We start from the raw sequence: 22,257 nt of genomic DNA, 5'->3' as shown, positions 1-22,257 counted from the left end.
ACATGTTCATCGAGTATTACAGGAGAGTTTTCACCCCCATTGCTGTGAAACATCCTTAAATAGGTTAGGGTGCAAAATTCGCATAATTAGTTGAAATCGAACAAAGTGTCACTTAAAATAATGGTCCTAAAATAAACACCCTAGTTCTTGGAAAGTACAAAAGGAAGAAGCTGTTGAAAAATTATGGAACAGTACAAAGCAAAGTTTGTTTATATCAATTTAGCATTTTTTTTATATTCAATAATTTAAAAAGAAAAATGGCCCAACTAGCAATTGGCCAGTTAATGTTGGCAATAGAAATCTATAAAACCTATAAAATTCCAATTAAATGTATTTCAGTTCCCACTCGTAACATGAAAAAACTTTACTGATGGTTCTTTGCTGGATTAACACATCCATCCAAACAAATACCCCGATAATATGATCTGTTAACAATGATATCCACTATTCTTGCCAACCCAAATGCAGAATTGGATTCAGTATTAGTCCATATGGATTCTTGGTATAATTAATGTTTTAATGTTCACAGACAAAAACAAAGCTAATTTTTCCAACACTAGCCAGAATAAATATGTAAGTTTTCTGAAGTCTTCTGGGTAATCAGTGGGCTTTGGGAGTGGTACATATGAATGAAATCTTTAGCAAATAATCAGGGCTGAAAAGAATCAGTCCTTAATTTCACTTGAGCCGAGGCCTCTCTTGATAATACGCCTAATGAGCTGTGGTGTATTACATGCAAAGCCTTTTAAGCCCCGTTCCTATTAAAATACCTAAAATATGGTGTCTAAAATGGAAGATTGCGAATTTTCAAGAATTCTTCCCATCCAAGTCATGCTCAAGCATAAATGCTCATATGGATGTAGACATGGATTCCTGCCTTATGCTTTCTTAACCTTTCCTTTTGATAACCCTGCTGCACCCAGAGCTTTTTAATGAGACAATGCAAAGAGCCAGTAATACATTCCATTCACACATGGCTTGGCTTCAATTCCATCAAGGAAAGTTGGACTAATCCAACAATAAGTGAGGTGCTTGAGGGAGGCTTGCTGTCTGACACGGGGAAACCAGGGGAGTGCTTCATAGTGCATCATGAACTAATGGCAGACACCCCTGTCTCAGTGCCTGTTCCACGTATTTGAAGATTCCTTTACGTGATGGATAACAGGAGATCAGCTAGCATGTATTAGGCTAATGATAGATTTTAAGAATGTGAGAAAGTTTAGAAATAGGCTCACATTAGTTGACACATGTCCCTGAGACAGCATTTATCTCAAAAGAAGTCCTCCTTTTTCTAATCCCTAAATACTGTCCTTTGTCAGGAATAATGTCTCGATAAATTGTGTTTCAATGCCAGAAAATTCTATGGAATAATATAACAATAACTCAGCTAAAGACTACATATTTGTAAATAGTAAAGCAGGTTAGCAGTTTAATAACTTTGAGTGTAAATTGTCAGTAGGTGCGTTTACATGGACCATTGTAAACAGGAAAAAAGTCTGATCCGAATGAAAATGGTTCATATAAACACCTCAATCGGAATAAAAATTCCCAAACCAAATTAAACTGTAATTGGTTTGAGAGGGGTGGAATAAACCTTTCTACAAACCGAAGAAAATAAAAATTCTGCCTTGTAAACACTTGAAACTGATTACTTGCAGAAGTGGTACACAAACAATTTATGTGACGTTTTTTGACAGTCTCTTCTTCTGGGGCCATAAATTCCTCTACCAGTCCACACAAACGCCAGTTGAACGAAGTTTAGTTTCCATTCCAGGTCAAAAATTCCAACAAAACAACCTGCTCCCACCAGTCCTTACTATGGACCTTCATCCACATGCTTCTGCTTTTCAGAGGAGGGAGGGATAGTGTTGAGATATGGGAGATACAGTAATCACCCGCTTTACCGCGGTTCAAATCTCGCACCCCCGGTCTATTATGGAATTGGATTTGCCACATAATTCATTTATTTTGCTGATTTTCCTCTCGTGGATAGCACGATAGACCAAAAAACTAAATAAACGGGGGATTACTATATCCCTGTAGGCCTGTATCCCTGTAGGCGAATGTCTAATCCAGCAAATCTTTTAGTCGGAATGATTTTAATCAGAATGATAAAAAAAGTGTACATGTAAATGTGGCTAGTGATAATGGTTGTGCAGTCCTACACTAGATCAAGCAAATCTTCTGTTAAAAAATGCTCTGTAACTAATCTTTGCCTTGCAAGGTCAGAATACATCAACCTTACATTATAAAATAATCTTTTCACAACATGTTCATCATTGTACAATTCAGACTCAATCGTAAAACTCTTTGCAGGAGGACGGACATGCCTCATCATAATTAGCAGAGACCCGAGATAGTAAATATGTTTGGCCTTGTCCTTCTCAATTTGCTTTACTGTTGTTGTTGGGTTTTTTCTTACCATTAATGGTAGCTTGATTATCAGATTTATAGTGACAGAAGTACGAATGACAGACTGAGCATTCCTCTGCTCATCTTGCTCCAATCTCTCTTCCGCTCACTCTGTGTCATAAAGAAAAAATGCAGTCTGATGAATGATTCCATTTGTGTAGCACTTCCATGTGGGAAGAGAACACGATCTCCATGTGGGACGAGAACACGGTCTTGACATAAATATTCAATGAGTTCAAACTCCTTTCTCCTAAAGCCAAAAAAATTGTTCAAAGCATCCAAATGGCTTGTACCTCTCTCTCCCTCAATCACTCTCTCACTTTTTGTTTCTCTCTCTTTCACATTACTAAACTGACCCATCTGTTATTCATGGTCTGAAAAGAGTGCTTGTCTCGCCTGCCAAATAAAATTCTTATCACAGGTTTGAAATGTGCTAGGTGCTAACCAAGGGAAATTAATGACTAATATACCCAGCATCCCATTCTGCCTTTAAATATTGTTTTTCTTTTTCTCTTCGAAGGTTATGGAGTCTTAGGAGCAGGTGGGCTGGGTACTGGAGGATTCAGACCTGGAGGTGTAGTATCGTTACTCTGTATTAACTCTGGGGAATAGCACTGTATGTCTGCCATATTATACTCAAAGCTCAAGAAGCTATCTGTCTTTAAAAATCCTAGCCAAGAAGCTAAATTCTACCCAAATTCCCAAGTACACAAACTAATTCAAATAAAGTGCAATTACTCATGTCATTAAGTTAAAGTCTACATCAAAATACATTCACAGTGACTTAAATGTCATTTATGAATTGTGCAAAATGTTAATTATATTAGAAACAGCTGAGATAAAATTTAATTGTCATTTTGGTTTTCAGGAAAGGTTTTTCAGTGCTCAGTGATCGACTAATAATAACATCATTCTGGTTTTATAACCAGACTTAGCTCTTACATTTATCTTCAGCTCCTATTCCTTTTTTTTTTTTCATCATTTGTTTAATAATATCTAATGATAATAAATTCCTTAATTACTGCAGTTTTTTAAAACACAAGACACATTCATTTGTTATGGTCCTGATGAAAAAGTGTTCCTGTTTCCAGCTATTTCTGACTGCTAACTTTGCTCTGTAGCCATGACTACATAACAAGGCTCCTGCAGTTTAGCAAAGTGTGTTAATACAGTCTGATGTCAGATCAGGTAAAATTAAATATGACAATGTGCATGACAGGCCACCTATCATGTATTCTAGAAGTAAAACCACAAGCCAGCTGACATCTATCCATGGGCCTCAACCCATGACATAATGCATGAAAGACAAAGTACAGGAAAGATGCAGCAAAAGAAACAGACACTTACCTCACACTAGTTTTACTTGCCTATATTAAATCTGTTATTTTTAACACTGAACCAAAGAAATAGTTAATGCTAATTAGCAACAGATTTACTATCTAGCTATCAGCTTTACTTAGAGGTTTACTATCTATCTATCTATTATCTATCTATCTATCTATCTATCTATCTATCTATCTATCTATCTATCTATCTATCTATCTATCTATCTATCTATCTATCTATCTATCTAATCCCTTACATTAGCAAAGTATGTATGTATGGTGATAGCTATTAGCATTTAGCTAGATAGTATCTGTCATTATACAGCTTGTTTCAATAAACACAAAGCGATAAAAGACTGTATTAGGGTGACGGATATTCTCTCATTCTTGCTGTCACATCTGTTTGAGCTTATATTTGTTAGGAATTAATGTCTTTAAAGCTCTCTGATGCTAAATGTCACCATATGACTTATGGCAGTATATCAGTACAGAGAAATGCAGTGATGTGGTGTTGAACAATGTAACAAATAGAAAGTTTTTTAATTCTTTCGAAATGTGGTAAATATGTAAGTAAACTTATTAAGATTTTTATCCAGACTTTACATTCCACTCCTAAACTTTTAAAAACACATTTGCATTGATATTATTTATTGGAGAATAAAGGATTTTTTTTTTTTTATTCCTGCTGAGATTTAGAGGTTGTACAATGTACAGTAGTTGCACTCAGTTACAACAGATACTTTAGATAATTTATAAGATGCCGAACAGAATGGCATTGTTGGCAGCTTTAATTTGAATGTTGACGTTTTGGAAGTTAAACTGGTTGACAGACTATAATGTAGTTCTTATAGGCAGGTAATCAACAACATTGTGTATAATTTAGGAAACTTTACAAAAAAAAATTACTAAATGCAAAAACAGATATTTGTTTGTAAATCAGACAATATACAGTGAATGAATAAAGATATAAATAAGATTTTTTCAGTAGTTACATTTGTAATATTTCAGTATAAAATAAATATCAGACACTACTAAAGATCACATTAAATCATTATATCATTATATCGTTGTTTTAGGTGGATTTTTCTTTTAACTACCAGAACAAAATAATTGCAGCAGAATCTACATCCACAGATTTGTCAGAACATTATTGTTTCACCCTGAGCTTGTTTTTGTATTTATTCAATTAGGTGGTTATGGTGGATATGGTGGTGGAGTTATTCCTGGAACAGGAGCTGGAGGACTTGGAAAAGCAGGTTAATTGTGGCACTTAAGTCAATTTCTATTGAAGATTTTTAATTGTAAATCATTCAAATCTGCCAGATGTTGGTACTTTCCTGTGAATTTAGCATTGCTCAATATCAATGTTATCCTTTTTTTCATGTGTCTTAGGCCTCAAGCCTGGAAAAGGAGGTACAAACTTTTGTCTTGACATTGTTATTTGTGTAATTACATTTCTCCCTGGCACAGCAGTAAAATTAGATTATCAAAAAAACAAACTAAGAAACCTAATTGTCTCCTTTATGAAAAGATATGAGTGATTTTTATAAGTTTAAAGATATTCATCTACTGAAGTAGTGACTATTGAACACACTAAAGTTTCAGTCAGGACATGATTCCAGTCAGACTGGCAGTACCGGAGGTCTATAAAAAAAAGAATGATGCAGTATGTCAGCAGCAGTCCTTCTATAATGGTTGCCTTTTCATGGTATTCCAGTTGGCCTGGGTTTCGATTAACAAGCATCAGATCTCAAGCCAAATCAACCAGTGTACCTTCTGTGGGGAATTTTGCTGGTGGTTTCTGCATAAATCTGGTGCTTTACTTCATATTGTAAAAGCAGCGTGACATGTCTGTTCTTCAGCGTCAGATAGGAGAAGGTTAGGCAAACAGAGAAAAACTTTGTAACATCTAGTGCCAAGTCCTTAATCCAGAACTGCCAGCTCATTTCCTTATATTGGAACAGACAGGTGAAGCAAGAAACTCGATTACTTAAAATAAGAGACTATAATATTGAATTCTTTAAACACATACTAATAAACATATCTTATTGTGTGTGTATGTGTGTGTGTGTGTGTGTGTGTGTGTGTGTGTGTGTGTGTGTGTGTGTGTGTGTGTGCGTGTGCGGGTGTGTGCTTTGCTTTAGGGCCAGGTACTGGAGGGACAGTACTGGGTCCTGGAACTGGGGGAACTGTACCTGGTGGTGGGCCTGCACTCCCTGGTGGAGGTAAGACAAATAACCTTACAGACAAACTAATAGGACATTACCCTGTCCTAAATTCAGTCCCATTTAATCTCCTAAAAAAAAATTTATTTCAATATGAATAACATAATTGTAAACTTAAAAGGCAAGCTGTAATTACAAAATTCATCCTCACATTTCTTGTTGTTTATAGTTCATACTTCTTGGCTACATCAGAGAATTGCTATTTTGCCAGATTATGATTCACTACAAAAGCACATTTATTCTGTTTTTTAGACATTTTAAGTATTTTTAGGCAGACTGTCTACATTCACCACTGTGTTTCTTAAACAATTAAAATACTGTTTAAGAAATTCACCATGATTTGCCTAATTTATTTAAATTTTTTTTTTTGGTTTTTTTTTGTATTTGCAATGTGGCTTGCCTAATATGGCCATCATCTAGTCCATAATCTCTGTTTTCCACTCCAAGCTTTTTGATATCTCGCAGATCCAACATTTGAAAATATATTTACACAGGGTCCTCGATAGATTCTGCTCTCAACAGAGCATCTTTATGTTAAAATACTGTTACCAATGTGCTTATATTTCTGTTAGCTCCAGTCATTCCACAGACTGGTCTCCCAGGAGTGGGTCCTGGTGGGAAAGCTGCAAAACCAGGGAAGGCACCAGTGCCAGGTAACTGTTTGTGTGGGGCAATTGTAATATTGCAGTCTAAAAAGTGGTTGAATCTGATTTTAAATTTCTTTTTTTTTTTTTGCAGGAGTAGGAGTGCCTGGAGCATTTCAAGGTGGAATTCTGCCAGGTCAAGGTGCATGTCAAACATATTTTCAAAGCTATTTTTGTTACATTAGGTCAAAAATGTCCTGAAATGTGTTCAAAGGTGTTCATCAGACCTAAATGTTTTGCAGGATTTAATAGGCTAGGTGTGCTTCCAGGTGTAGCAACAGGATCTGGACTTAAACCAAAGTCAGGTAAGATCTTTATTTTTGTCAAACAGACAGCAAAGTTGGATGCATCTACAGGTTTTCCAGACGTAAAAAGCAACAAACAATCTAACAAGCAGCAAACAATGTAAAACTCCAAGCTAAAAATGGGGTAAAAAAAAAAAAAACAACAGTAGGCAATGACCAGGCGATCAGGACAACGATAAAGTGCAAAATAACAACAGAATAAAGTCAAAACCAGAATATATACACAGAATCAAAAGGTTAAATATAGTGCTACAATAGAGACTTGGCAATGGTTAAATAAACATCTAGTCCATTTATAATATGAATGTGATTTTGAAGAGGTGTATGTAATAAGAAGCCCAGGGTACTTGGACAAGTGACAACATTGATGTATCATCGTTTTCACCTTGGAATGTGCTGTAGAGGTGAATTCTGGTAGCTGGAAGTCCTATCATGATTTAACCTTCAGCATCCCACTGGGATCTTCTTGACTGCATATGCAGATTGCTTCTCTTTTCAAGGGAGCTGAGAGGTTTGACTGTGTGGATTGTCTCTGCCAGGAGGCAGGAGTTCATTAAATCTGAAGACAAGGAATGAGAGTTAAAGCAGCTGTGATGTGATAATTCAAGTTTATTTGTGATAGGGTTGACGCATGCCGATTAGTTTAGTGAACCAAAATGAAATCTCTGATGGAACTCCACACCTTGGCTTCTGCTACATACCTGGGTTTTACTGTCTGGAGACAATCTGCAAAGTCATTGTTTTCTTGTGGATATTGTACAAGTTTTTGAAAGTTTACTGAGTGGCCCGGGTTCGATCCCCGGTCAGGGAACCAACCCCAGCCACTCTTAGTGCCGGTCCCAAGCCCAGATAAATAGGGAGGGTTGCGTTAGGAAGGGCATCCAGCGTAAAAACGTGCCAAATCGAATGTGCGGATCATGAATACGGATGATCCGCTGTGGCGACCCCTAATGGGAGAAGCTGAAAGAAAGTTTTACTACAGGTGAATCAGTGGAGTTTACATTCCACTGGAACAAGGGGAATCTGATATCCTCATAATCCTGGAATGCTGTAGGTTGAGGGGTTGTGAAATATTGTCAAATAAAATATAGTGAAGTAAAAAGTACATATATTTAATCATAAATGTAGTTGAGTAAAGAGTCAAAGTTTTTAATATCTTTGATACTCAAAAAATTATGATGGGGGTTTAAGCCCCAGTATTGCAAACCTGCCACTTCTTGGCCCTTGAACAAGGCCCTTAACCGCTCCGGGGGCACTGTATAATGTCTGACCCCAGCTTCCTAACAAGCTGATATACAGTATGTGAACATTCACTGTGCTATAATGTATACAGTATGTAACAAGTAAAAGATTATTGCTTTTCTATGCAGGCTTTAACACGCAATTCTTGAGTAGTGAAGTGAAGAGAGCAGCTAAGGGGTTCCAAAGGAACCTTCTATGGATGTTTGCAAATCCACAATGACCTTGGTTTCATCCATTATTACTCTCTACTTGCTATTTAACTTAATAGTCCAGAAGTTTTCTCCAGCATCTTCTTGACATGGTTCATGTGGCTTACCATGTGAGAGTAAATGAAAAGTATTTTCTCTGTATGTAGTACTTATTACTTAATGCCTGAAAGTAATTGCAACCAGGTGGGGCTAAACATTTACACCTTTAACATCAGTTGTTTGAGAGTTTCTGAGAGATGCACAGTATAATAATATTTTACAGTTTAATACAAATGCAGATAGATAATAAATGTGTTGGATATTTGAGTGGAGCCAAAAAGAAAGTTGAATATATGGTTGTGGCCTAAGACGTTGAAAAGGCTTGCTGAGAACATGACCAGGAAATTGAGGTCTCTGAGGTGTGATGTGTTATGGTACCTCCTCAAAATGTTCAAAATGATTCTGCATGAGGTTGCTTTACACCAAAGTTTTAGTTAAATTAAGCTGCCACAATAGGAGTGCTTTACACATTCCCACATGATGAGTAGATTTTGGCCAATTTACATAGGTTCTTAATCACTGGTATTCTCGGGATCTGGAACAGATTTTCAGGCTAGGCTAATAGAGAAGTCAATGAGGCAGTCTGAGAATGTCTATTCATCCCAGCATGTTACTTTAGTGATCACATCCTGTCTTAACCCTTAAGGAAATGCAACCTTAAGTGCAGGTTTGTACCATACATTGTCAGTATGTAGTATGAACTCAAGAGCATATTTAGCTTCACCTTCCATGTGAGACAGTAAGATGGTCTTGTTGTTTTCTGACCAAACAGCCTTATGCTGCCAAAGCCTGCTTCTGCTTAGGCAGACCTGCTGCATCACTGATCAGCAGTGTCTTCTGCCAGACAGATGGCAGATTGGATGCAAGTACAAGTAAATGATTTCTTTATTAAAGAACCAGGGAAGCAGCCCAAAACACAAATCCAGAAACAAGGTTTATCAATAACCAGGCTTAATGAGGGCAAATTCAAAGAGCACAACTGAGTCAAAAACAAAATCACAACATATCTTGGAATGTCATTAGTTAAATGTTAAATGACTTATGGACAGGGACTATCTTTCCTAGGTAAGAACAGGTGTGTAAAATCTGTTTAGGGATCCTAGTTTGGAGTCTGTGATGCGAGTTCTTTAGCTGTATCATGACAGTTATTGATGACTACAGTCATACATAAAAAACCATTTACCCTATTTTATTTAGCCAATATAATTTATTTGAACTTGATTTTATTGACAACACAAACCAAAAGTACAATATTGTTGTGCTTCTGACAATGTCTGTTCTGCTTAACAGGTACTGGTATTGTGCCAGGCCAGATGCAACCAGGGGTCTTTCATGGATACCCTCTCAAATCTCCAAAATTCCCAGGTATAATGTTTACTTTAACTTCATTGTCATCACTATATACTGTTAAAGCTTATAGTAATCTAATTAAGGAAGAAGAAACGGAATGCTTGGCAATACACTTAGCAGTCAGTGGTTAGCTAGGAGTATATTAATATATTATTTATTATAATTGTGTTAAGTATAAATTTGGTCACACATCAGGGTGTTCCCTTTTTATTGTAGTACAGTTTTAATTATGGTCCAAACTACTTATGTTTCAGTGAGTATTATCCATAGTGTACTGATCTGGAACACCCAAGTTCTCTTTATGGACCCAGCATTATGTTTAGAGAGGAAAAAACAAATGACTGTATTTTTATAATTAACGTACTGTATGTATTTGGACTGTCCATGATTCAGACCGTAAAAACAAACATAAACTTTTAATCGGCAAAAAAATTTAACTACTTCCTGCATCTCCATCATTCTTTTTTGGATATTTTTAAAATTGATATACCGAGACCACTGAAAGTTCAATAATCAGTATTATTAAGTGTGTTGATTATCCAGATAAGAGAAATTGTCTCTTTATCCCAAACCACTTTTTTTTAGGAAGATCAAAAAAGAATATAATGTAAAGTGAAAATATAATGTTTGGAGATGGAAATGTCCAATTTTTTAGAGTAACACCAGCTTGAATTATTTAATGTTTTCCAGGTTTTGTGCAGATTAGATCATGCTTTAATGGGATTCAGCTGCACATGCTGAATTCATCACTCATTTTTTACACTTCTAGGGTTTCCTTGGAGATTTTAGAGCTAAAGTACTGTATCATCTTAATCCAAACCTGTAGTAGCTCTAGAAAATGGAGAAAATACCAAATTAGTACTAACCTCATCCTAATAAATGTTTATTAATCTATTGTTCATATTGCAACATTGTATGCTTCCCATTTTCTACTATTATATGCCATGTGAATAGTTGGCCACCACTATTCTCTGGGGAAGGTAAAAGTTCTCTTACATTGTCTGTTGTCCCAATAGGCGGATCCCCTTATACTGGAGGCAAACCTCCATATGGTATTGTACTATTCCTTTAATTAAATGCATGCGTAAGCTCTTTTGTAATTTGCTCATTTATTTATTGTGTTGGCATGTTGCCTAACTCTCACGTGCTATGCTTCAGGTTTTGGTGGCTTTGGTACTGGTGCAGGATTACCTGGTGGCAAAGGCGCTAAGCCAGGCTTTCCCACAGGCACTGGTGTGTAATAAGCATAAAGGACGCATGGTTAGGCAGTGGCCATGATTAGAACACTGCTGCAAATAGCACTGGCTGCAGATTCATTCTTAACACACATTCAAGCAATACCTGAAGCTAAGAATGCATGGTTATTGGCTGATTTGCCCTCTTTGTGTATAGGTATGGGGAACTTAGGTGTCTCAGCTGCACAGGCCAAAGCTGCTAAATACGGTAATGTCTCACTTTCATGCCAAAGGTTAACAGATTTGCGTTGCCACATTTACACTTTATAGAGAGCAAATCAGATGGTGAAAGCAAACCACTAAAGCAAATTGAAAGCTTGAGCTGTTCATACTTGATAGTAATGCTTTCTTGGTCTGTGTGGTGTCACTGTAATGTGCTCTTGTCTTCAATTTACTGGTTATATTATAGTATGTTAAGGGTGAGTATCACACTTTCTTCTAGGCCCTGGAGCTGGCGTGAGTGGGGCTGGAGGTGTACCCGGAGCTGGGTTAGGTGGGATTGGAGGTGTTCCTGGAGCCGGCTTAGGTGGAGTTGGAGGTGTACCAGGAGCTGGATTTTATCCAGGCGTTGGAGGTAAAAAAATGAGCACACAGCTATATTAATTCTTTCAAAATTTGGGAAAACTTTATATTGCATGAAATAGTTGCACTAGGGGGCAGTGTTCAATTGCTCTGGGTTGCTGATCAGAAGCTTGGGGGTTCAAGTCTTTAAGCAAAGCCATTCACCTTATCTGCTCTGGGAGCTGCTCTGTACCTTGGCTGATCCTGCATTCTGACTATAACTTACTAAAAACCTGGATTAAGCAATGGAAAGACTTTTACTCTGCTGTAATGTATACAGTATTTCACAAAACTCAGTACACCCCTCACATTTCAGCAATAATTTTATTAAATGTTTTCAAGGGACAATACTATAGAAATGAAAACTGTATATATTTTAAAATAGACAATGGGTAGCTTGTATATCAGTACAGATTTACTGTCCTCTAAAAAATCAACAAGCAGAAATGATTGTCTAAATAACTGGCAACAAAAGTGAGTACACCCTAAGTGAACGTGTCAAAACTGTGTCCAAAGTGTACCAGCTCCCCAGTACCAGCCGCACTTATGCAGCCCCAGACCATTCTTGACTGTAGGTAAGACACAATTTTCTCGGTGCTCCTCACCAGGGTGTCACCACACATGCTGGACATCATCTAAACCAAACAAGTTAATCTTAATCTCATCCGTTGTCTTTAGCAAACTGTTTCTTGTGAGACAGCTTCAGAAGAGGCTTCCTTCTGGTCATGCAAATTGACTTGTTGCAGTGTATGGCATATGGGCTGAACCCTGACAGCGGACCTTACGCTTCTGAAACCTCTAAAGCAATGCTGGCACCACCCATGCATCCGTTTTTAAAGCCAGCTTCTGTGCCTAAAGCACTGCACGAGGACTCAACTTCTAAGATCAACCCTTGCAAGGCCTGTTTCGAGTGGAAGCCGTTTTTAAAAAAACCTCTGTATGACTCTGGCCACTGTACTGTAACTCAGTTTCAGGGTGATACCGAACTTCTTCTAGGTAATTTGTGTGGAGAGCAACAATTATAATTTTCAAATCCTCAGAGAGTTCTTTGCCATGAGGTGCCATGATGAACATCTAGTGGTATGAGAGAATTTTACTCTAATACAAGATATACAAATTTGTATGGTCCTGTCAAGTAGACAAAAACATGAACATGATGAATATGACATGAAAATCCATGCTTCCCTCAATGAACTGCAGCCTCCCAGTACCAGCAGCACTTATGCAGCCCCAGACCATTCTTGACTGTAGGTAAGACACAATTTTCTCGGTGCTCCTCACCAGGGTGTAACCACACAGGCTGGGCATCATCTGAGCCAAACAAGTTAATCTTAGTCTCATCTGTTGTCTTCAGCAACCTGTTTCTTGTGAGACAGCTTCAGAAGAGGCTTCCTTCTGGTCATGCAAATTGGGACTCAAGGACTCAACTTCTTTGATCAACCCTTGCAAGGCCTGTTTCGAGTGGAAGCCATTTTTTTTTAAAAACTTCTGTATGACTCTGGCCACTGTACTGTAACTCAGTTTCAGGGTAATACCGAACTTCTTCTAGGTCATCTGTGTGGAGAGCAACAATTAGAATTCTCAAATCCTCAGAGAGTTCTTTGCCATGAGGTGCCATGATGAACATCTAGTGGTCAGTATGAGAGAATTTTACTCAAAACACAAAGTTTGAAATACTCTAATACAAGATATACAAATTTGTATGGTGCTGTCAAGCAGACAAAAACATGAACATGATGAATATGACATGCGGCTTTGCTTGACACGCCGTTACGTGACATACAGCTGTTATCACTTAGGGTGTACTCACTTTTGTTGCCAGCTATTTTGACAATATTGGCTGTGTGGTGAGTTATTTTCTGAGGACAATAAATCTATACTGCTGTACAAGCTGCACACTGACTTGGAATGTATTCAAGTTTCATTACTATAACATTGTCTCTTTAGAAGATATACTAAAATGGTTGCTGAAATGTGAGGGGTCTACTCACTTTTGTGAGATACTGTATGTGACATATAAAGGGTTCTTTTTGTATTTGATCAGGTGTAGGTGGTCTTTCACCAGCTCAAGCCAAGGCTGCTAAATATGGTAAGTTGTATGTATAAAATGCATAATGTTAATGTATGGAACACAATAAAGGAGTTACTGATGTTCATGTTATGTGTTTATCAGGTGCTGGAGCAGGATTTGGTGGAGCTGGAATTGGTGCTGGTTTAGGTGGAGCTGGACCTGGTGCTGGTTTAGGTGGTCTTGGTGGTGTAGGACCTGGAGGAGTTTACCCTGGAACTGGAGGTAAGTAAAGTGAAATCACTATCTTTACCATTTTAGTTTACTTCTTTTCATACCCTTACACACTCACTCAATCTTCAGGTCATGAAGTTGATACAATGTGCAATACTCCATGACCATGATAGCTTTGTCATGTCATAAGATCATATTACATGTTAAATGTTTTCAAGGGACAATACTATAGAAATGAAACCTGGATATATTTTAAAATAGACAATGTGTAGCTTGTATATCAGTACAGTTCTCCAAAAAAAATTAACATGCGGAAATTATTGTCTGAAGAACTGGCAACAAAAGTGAGTACACCCTAAGTGAACATGTCAAAACTGTGTCCAAAGTGTCAATATTTTGTGTGAGCACCATTGTTATATTTCACTGCCTTAATCCTCCTGGGCATGGAATTGATTAGAGCTGCACAGGTTGTTGCTGGGCTCCTCTTCCACTCCTCCACAATGAAATCACAGAGCTAGACACATTAGACACATTGCGCTTCTCCACCTTCCACTTGAGGATGCCCACAGGTTTTCAATAGGGTTCAGGTTTGGAGAAATACTCACCAACTTTGTTGCCTTCACCTTCAGCTTCCTCAGCAAGGCAGTTGTCATCTCAGCAGTGTGTTTGAGGTCGTTATTATGTTGGAAAACTGCTGTTTGGGAGGGAGAGCATCATGTTCTGCTTCAAAATGTCACAGTAGATGTTGTAATCCATGTTTCCCTCAATGAACTGCAGCTCCCTAGTACCAGCAGCACTTATGCAGCCCCAGACCATTCTTGACTGTAGGTAAGACACAATTTTCTCAGTCTTCCTCACCAGGGTGTCACCACACATGCTGGACATCATCTGAGCCAAACAAGTTCATCTTAATCTCGTCTGTTCTCTTTAGCAAACTGTTTCTTGTGAGACAGCTTCAGAAGAGGCTTCCTTCTGGTCATGCAAATTGACTTGTTGCAGTGTATGGCATATGGGCTGAGCACTGATGAGCTGACCTTACGCTTCTGCAACCTCTAAAGCAATGCTGGCACCACCCATGCATCTGTTTTTGAAGCCAGCTTCTGTGCCCAAAGCACTGCATGAGAACTCAACTTCTTTGATCAACCCTTGCAAGGCCTGTTTCGAGTGGAAGCAGTTTTGGAAAACCTCTGTATGACTCTGGCCACTGTACTGTAACTCAGTTTCAGGGTGATACCGAACTTCTTCTTGGTAATCTGTGTGGAGAGCAACAATTAGAATTCTCAAATCCTCAGAGAGTTCTTTGCCAAGAGGTGCCATGATGTACATCTCGTGGTCAGTATTAGAGAATTTTACTTAAAACAGAAAGTTTGAACTGCTCTAATACAAGATACACAATTTTGTATGGTGCTGTCAAGCAGACAAAAACATGGCGTTACGTGACATACAGCTGTTATCACTTAGAGTGTACTCACTTTTGTTGCCAGCTATTTTGACAATAATGGCTGTATGGTGAGTTATTTTCAGAGGACAATAAATCTATACTGCTGTACAAGCTGCACACTGACTTGAAATATATCCAAGTTTCATTACTATAATATTGTCTCTTTAGAAGATATACTAAAATGGTTGCTGAAATGTGAGGGGTCTACTCACTTTTGTGAGATACTGTATGTGACATATAAAGGGTTCTTTTTGTATTTGATCAGGTGTAGGTGGTCTTTCACCAGCTCAAGCCAAGGCTGCTAAATATGGTAAGTTGTATGTATAAAATGCATAATGTTAATGTATGGCACACAATAAGCGAGTTACTGATGTTCATTTTATGTGTTTATGAGGTGCTGGTGCAGGATTGGGTGGAGCTGGAACTGGTGCTGGTTTAGGTGGTCTTGGTGGTGTAGGACCTGGAGGAGTTTACCCTGGAACTGGAGGTGAGTAAAGTGAAATCACAATCTTTACCATTTTCGTTTACTTCTTTTCAAGCCCTTACACACTCACTCAATCTTCAGGTCATGAAGTTGATACAATGTGCAATACTCCATGACCATGATAGCTTTGTCATGTCATAGGATCATATTTCATGTTAAATGTTTTCAAGGGACAATACTATAGAAATGAAAACTGCATATATTTTAAAATAGACAATGTGTAGCTTGTATATCAGTACAGTCCTCAAAAAAAATCAACATGCGGAAATTATTGTCTGAAGAACTGGCAACAAAAGTGAGTACAAACCTAAGTGAACATGTCAAAACTGTGTCCAAAGTGTCAATATTTTGCATGAAAACCATTGTTATATTTCACTGCCTTAATCCTCCTGGGCATGGAATTAATTAGAGCTGCACAGGTTGTTGCTGGGCTCCTCTTCCACTCCTCCACAATGAAATCACAGAGCTAGACACATTAGACACATTGCGCTTCTCCACCTTCCACTTGAGGATGCCCACAGGTTTTCAATAGGGTTCAGGTTTGGAGAAATACTCTGCAACTTCATCGCCTTCACCTTCAGCTTCCTCAGCAAGGCAGTTGTCATCTCGGCAGTGTGTTTGAGGTCGTTATTATGTTGGAAAACTGCTGTTTGGGAGGGAGAGCATCATGTTCTGCTTCAAAATGTCACAGTACATGTTGGAATCCATGTTTTCCTCAATGAACTGCAGCCCCCCTGTACCAGCAGCACCTATGCAGCCCCAGACCATTCCTGACTGTAGGTAAGACACAATTTTCTCAGTGCTCCTCACCAGGGTGTCACCACACATGCTGGACATCATCTGAGCCAAACAAGTTCATCTTAATCTCATCTGTTGTCTTTAGCAAACTGTTTTTTGTGAGACAGCTTCAGAAGAGGCTTCCTTGTGGTCATGCAAATTGACTTGTTGCAGTGTATGGCATATGGGCTGAGCACCGATGAGCTGACCTTACGCTTCTGCAGCCTCTAAAGCAATGCTGGCACCACCCATGCATCTGTTTTTTAAGCCAGCTTTTGCGCCTAAAGCACTGCACGAGGACTCAACTTCTAAGATCAACCCTTGCAAGGGCTGTTTCGAGTGGAAGCGGTTTTGGAAAACCTCTGTATGACTCTGGCTACTGTACTGTAACTCAGTTTCAGGGTGATACCGAACTTCTTCTAGGTCATCTGTGTGGAGAGCAACAATTAGAATTCTCAAATCCTCAGAGAGTTCTTTGCCATGAGGTGCCATGATGAACATCTAGTGGTCAGTATGAGAGAATTTTACTCAAAACACAAAGTTTGAACTGCTCTAATACAAGATATACAAATTTGTATGGTGCTGTCAAGCAGACAAAAACATGAACATGATGAATACGACATGCGGCTTTGCTTGACACAGCGTTACGTGACATACAGCTGTTATCACTTAGGGTGTACTCACTTTTGTTGCCAGCTATTTTGACAATATTGGCTGTGTGGTGAGTTATTTTCAGAGGACAATAAATCTATACTGCTGTACAAGCTGCACACTGACTTGGAATATATCCAAGTTTCATTACTATAATATTGTCTCTTTAGAAGATATACTAAAATGGTTGCTGAAATGTGAGGGGTCTACTCACTTTTGTGAGATACTGTATGTGACATATAAAGGTTTATTTTTGTATTTGATCAGGTGTAGGTGGTCTTTCACCAGCTCAAGCCAAGGCTGCTAAATATGGTAAGTTGTATGTATAAAATGCATAATGTTAATGTATGGAACACAATAAAGGAGTTACTGATGTTCATTTTATGTGTTTATCAGGTGCTGGTGCAGGATTGGGTGGAGCTGGAACTGGTGCTGGTTTAGGTGGAGCCGGACCTGGTGCTGGTTTAGGTGGTCTTGGTGGTGTAGGACCTGGAGGAGTTTACCCTGGAACTGGAGGTGAGTAAAGTGAAACCACTATCTTTACCATTTTCGTTTAATACTTCTTTTCAAGCCCTTACACACTCACTCAATCTTCAGGTCATGAAGTTGATACAATGTGCAATAAATACTTAATGACCATGATAGCTTTGTCATGTCATATGATCATATTATACAAATATGTTTAAGTCTAACCAGTTGCTTTTTCTGTGTTTGATGTATCATTCAGTAGGTGCAGGAGTACTCACCCCTGCTCAAGCTAAAGCTGCTAAATATGGTAATCATCCCTTGTGCTTCCATGCTACATATTTTTCCTTCTCCAATGAAGAAAAAGCAAATCAAAGCTACTAATGAAAGAACATTTTGTTTCATGCGTTGTGCTGCTGGATGGAAAGAACTCGTGTAAGAATAGAATTTAAAGCTGCCTCTTCTTAACAGTATGCCTAAATAGTGATGCCACCAATTGTGAAATTACTATTTCTATTACTATTTTATTTACCAGATAACCTAAAGCAATGACATTGGAATTAGCCCAGAACTGGAATGAACTAGCTACAGTACTTAACTTAGCTAGCTAGCTAAACTTAGTTAAAAGGAAATTGGCTGCTCTGCTGTAGGAGCTTTCCCTGACATTCTTTATCGCTAATGGATACATCCAGCCCAAAAACTATGTAGAGAATCTACATAACTATAATACATGCTCTTAGCAATGTTATGTTAGCCAGTGTGCTTCTCCATGTACTTTGTTCGGTCCAAAATGTTTGGCATACAACGGAAACTTTTAGTTTGCAACACAATGGCTACATCAGCAATTAAAATAACACATTTCAGGCAAGCAGAGGGTTTGAATAAACATTTTGCATGACTGTCATTTGTGAGCTACAGTAGTTTAAGAAACTCTTTTTACAATGTATTTGTGTCCAGTTTGTCCACTTCTTCCAGTTAACAAATATCCTAAAGACATCAGCAGAAGGTCCTACATACTTTATCTTTAAAGATAAGAAACAAATGATCAAATTACCAATGAATCACACCTCTTACTGCTGCTAGCTGTTACAAAGGCCTGTCTTAACCCTGTTACACTTTTCACTAGGTGCTGGAGCTGGTTTATTTTTGGGAGGTGCAGGTGGAGTCCCAGGAGCTGGCGTTTACCCTGGTATAGCTGGTACATTTTTCCTTAATATTGTCCAAGTGTGTGTGTGTGTGTGTGTGTGTGTGTGTGTGTGTGTGTGTGTGTATGTATGTGTGTGTATATACAGTAATCCACCGTTTATCGCTATAATTTAAAAAATGCGATAAACGGACTGCATCACAAAAATGCTATTTTATGTATACAGTACTGTACTGTATTAACATTTTACTTAACTTTATAATTAATAATTATATGTTTATTAATAAATTACTTTATTACAAAATAAAACTCCTTAAAAACTATTTCCTATAAGTTTTTTGGTCTATCGTATACCCACAAGAGACCGGAAAATCAGTGAAACAAATTTTATATATATATATATATATATATATATATATATATATATATATATATATATATATATATATATATATATATATATATATATATATATATATATATATATATATATATACAGTTGTGTTCAAAATTATTCAACCCCACTGAAATTGATTGTTTTGGTCGGTTTGACATTGATTATGATCATTCAGTCATCCTGCTTACAATTAAATCAAAGAGGCACATGTAGGTCAGACAAATATAACATAACATTTATAATGAAATAACCACAAATGTCTTTTCTGAGCTCACATCATTATCAGTTTTATTCAACCCCCAAGTGACATTCAATCTTAGTACTTAGTACAACATCCTTTTACAGTTATAACAGCTTTTAAACGTGAAGCATAGCTTGACACAAGTGTCTTGCAGCGATCTACGGGTATCTTCGCCCATTCATCATGGGCAAAAGCCTCCAGTTCAGTCACATTCTTAGGCTTGCGCACTGCAACTGCTTTCTTTAAGTCCCACCAGAGGTTCTCAATCGGATTTAAGTCTGGTGACTGCGATGGCCACTTCAAAATGTTCCAGCCTTTAATCTGCAACCATGCTCTAGTGGACTTGGAGGTATGCTTGGGATCATTGTCCTGTTGAAAGGTCCAACGTCTTCCAAGCCTCAGGTTTGTGACGGACTGCATCACATTGTCATCCAATATCTCCTGGTACTGAAGAGAATTCATGGTACCTTGCACACGCTGAAGCTTCCCAGTACCTGCAGAAGCAAAACAGCCCCAAAGCATGATTGACCCCCCGCCATGCTTCACAGTAGGCAAGGTGTTCTTTTCTTCATAGGCCTTGTTCTTCCTCCTCCAAACATAGCGTTGATCCATGGGCCCAAACAGTTCTAATTTTGTTTCATCAGTCCACAGAACACTATCCCAAAACTTCTGTGGTTTGTCCACATGACTTTTGGCATACTGCAGTCGACTCTTCTTATTCTTTGGGGACAGCAAGGGGGTGCGCCTGGGAGTTCTGGCATGGAGGCCTTCATTACGCAGGGTGCGCCGTATTGTCTGAGCAGAAACTTCAGTACCCACATCTGACAAATCTTTTCTCAGTTCCTCAGCAGTCACACGGGGACTTTTCTCCACTCTACGCTTCAGGTAGCGCACAGCAGTCGAAGTCAGCATCTTCTTTCTGCCACGACCAGGTAGCGTTTCAACAGTGCCCTTTGCCTTGAATTTGCGAATGATGCTTCCTATGGTGTCTCTTGGTATGTTTAACATCTTTGCAATCTTCTTATAGCCATTGCCCTTCCTGTGAAGAGTAATCACCTGTTCTCTTGTCTTCCTGGACCATTCTCTTGACCTCACCATGTTTGTAACCACACCAGTAAATGTCTAGAAGGAGCTGAGTATCACAGTCATTTTAAAGCTGCCTAATTGGTGCTTATTAGGCTTTATTGCTGCTCCCTGATATCCACAGGTGTTTTCAATACCTGATTGAAAACACTTCATTGAACCTCTGTTCTTCAGAGTGGTAGTCTTTAAGGGGTTGAATAATTATGTCAATGAAGAATTCACAAAAGAAACATTTACTACTGTATTACAAAACTAATTGATGTCATTTTAGTTGCATATGGTTCTTTAAGAAGTCCTTGTAGGATTTCATTCTGAATACAATTACAAATGTACACTAAATTCCCTAAAACCATTTACAGCATTGGGGGTTGAATAATTTTGAACACAACTGTAGATTAACTGTTTATTAAAATAATTGAAAATATATGTAATCTCATTGCACTATTATATTTATGTGTATAAACTAGAAATAACTGCAAATTTAATGACTATAAATAACTAATGAAAATGAACAGTTATTTACATTATTTTTATGAAGCAAACCAATAATAATTATTTATTTTTTATTCCCCATATGCAGGTACAGGAGGAGGCTTTGTACCAGGAACTGGAGGAGTTTATCCTGGAACAGGTGAGAGATAGAGGGGGTAGAGAGAGGGTAAAGAGAGGGTAGAGAGAGGGTAGAGATGGTTTTAAAACATGTTATGAGTTCTTGGTACAGGTGGCTCTGCACTGCTGATTTAAGGCTGGTAAGGAGAGTTTCATGTAGTGTCCTTTGCCTGCCCTCTAGTGGCCACACAAGGACATGACAAAACAACTGTTGTAAAAATCCTGGTATATGACTGTTGATCTGATGTATCCAAGGCCAGGTGTGACACTGCACATTTGCTAAGGGGTATGCAAGATCATGATTGGCACCCCTTGAAAAAAAAAAAAAAGGAAAATATACAAATACAAGAGAAGAAAAAATACACTACATGCAACAGCACCCATTCATTGCGGCACCCCTATGCGCTGCATATACTGCATACACCATTTTTTGGACCTTTGGAAAAGACTCACTAGTGTCTTAGTCACAACTGAAGCAAATATATCACAGTGTATTAATTCTCTATTTTTTCACTTGCAACAGGTCTCACACCTGCCCAGGCCAAAGCAGCTAAATATGGTAATTAATTCTTTTTTTTTACAAACAATAAACAAATACAACCCCAATTCCAAAACAGTTGGCAAGCTGTGTATAAGAATTAAATTTTTATTTGCAAATCTCATAAACAAATTCATTTAATAAAAAAAAAAAAAAAAATAGAAAATATATCAAACATTTAAACAGAGGAAAAAAAGGAAAGAAGATAAGGAAATTTTGAATTTGATGTCCAAAACACAGCTTAGAAAAATTGGGACAGGGAAGTTTATTAATGCAGCTAATTAGTTTAATTGGAATAGTAATGAAGGTTTAAGTTTACTAATTGTGAAACAACTTCAGAAAAATATTCCATAATATGAAATTACAAATTTGAATATCCTATTATCTACAGTATACACCGACCAGGCATAACATTATGACATTATAACATTATGACCGGTGAGTAAAAAATGGACAAGCTTAAGGGTTTGAGTTTGATAAAGGCCGAATTGTGATGGCTACATGACTTGGCCAGAGCATCTCCAAAACTGCAGCTCTTGTGGGGTGTTCCAGGGCTCAGTATCTATCAAAAGTGGTCCAAGGAAGGAACAGTGGTGAACCGGTGACAGGTTCATGGTCAAGGCTCATTGATGCATGTG

The 22,257-nt window shown here is 38.0% G+C and overlaps 1 protein-coding gene across 32 annotated transcripts in view; it reads left to right on the top strand.

Annotated features, from left to right (window-relative positions):
* elna (elastin a) overlaps positions 1-22,257 on the top strand; it is a 71,212-nt gene that overhangs the window by 27,924 nt on the left and 21,031 nt on the right. For 14 of the 32 annotated variants that reach the window (XM_046876285.1, XM_046876275.1, XM_046876279.1 and 11 more), the window contains exons 6-27: positions 2,933-2,986; positions 4,928-4,993; positions 5,130-5,150; positions 5,882-5,962; positions 6,535-6,615; positions 6,701-6,748; positions 6,849-6,911; positions 9,692-9,766; positions 10,768-10,803; positions 10,910-10,984; positions 11,144-11,194; positions 11,429-11,560; positions 13,592-13,636; positions 13,721-13,840; positions 15,496-15,540; positions 15,625-15,717; positions 17,410-17,454; positions 17,539-17,658; positions 17,870-17,917; positions 18,734-18,805; positions 21,053-21,103; positions 21,602-21,640. In XM_046876285.1, coding sequence (XP_046732241.1) covers positions 2,933-2,986; positions 4,928-4,993; positions 5,130-5,150; positions 5,882-5,962; positions 6,535-6,615; positions 6,701-6,748; positions 6,849-6,911; positions 9,692-9,766; positions 10,768-10,803; positions 10,910-10,984; positions 11,144-11,194; positions 11,429-11,560; positions 13,592-13,636; positions 13,721-13,840; positions 15,496-15,540; positions 15,625-15,717; positions 17,410-17,454; positions 17,539-17,658; positions 17,870-17,917; positions 18,734-18,805; positions 21,053-21,103; positions 21,602-21,640 — 1,461 coding nt within the window. The remainder of the gene's footprint in view (positions 1-2,932; positions 2,987-4,927; positions 4,994-5,129; positions 5,151-5,881; positions 5,963-6,534; positions 6,616-6,700; positions 6,749-6,848; positions 6,912-9,691; positions 9,767-10,767; positions 10,804-10,909; positions 10,985-11,143; positions 11,195-11,428; positions 11,561-13,591; positions 13,637-13,720; positions 13,841-15,495; positions 15,541-15,624; positions 15,718-17,409; positions 17,455-17,538; positions 17,659-17,869; positions 17,918-18,733; positions 18,806-21,052; positions 21,104-21,601; positions 21,641-22,257) is intronic. The other 18 variants (XM_046876272.1, XM_046876293.1, XM_046876284.1 and 15 more) reach the window with 13 other exon arrangements.

Source organism: Silurus meridionalis, chromosome 20 (assembly GCF_014805685.1).
Source record: "Silurus meridionalis isolate SWU-2019-XX chromosome 20, ASM1480568v1, whole genome shotgun sequence".
Taxonomy (NCBI): Eukaryota; Metazoa; Chordata; class Actinopteri; order Siluriformes; family Siluridae; genus Silurus; species Silurus meridionalis.
Note: the sequence above shows the minus strand (reverse complement) of the source record. Positions and strands in the feature narration are given on the sequence as shown.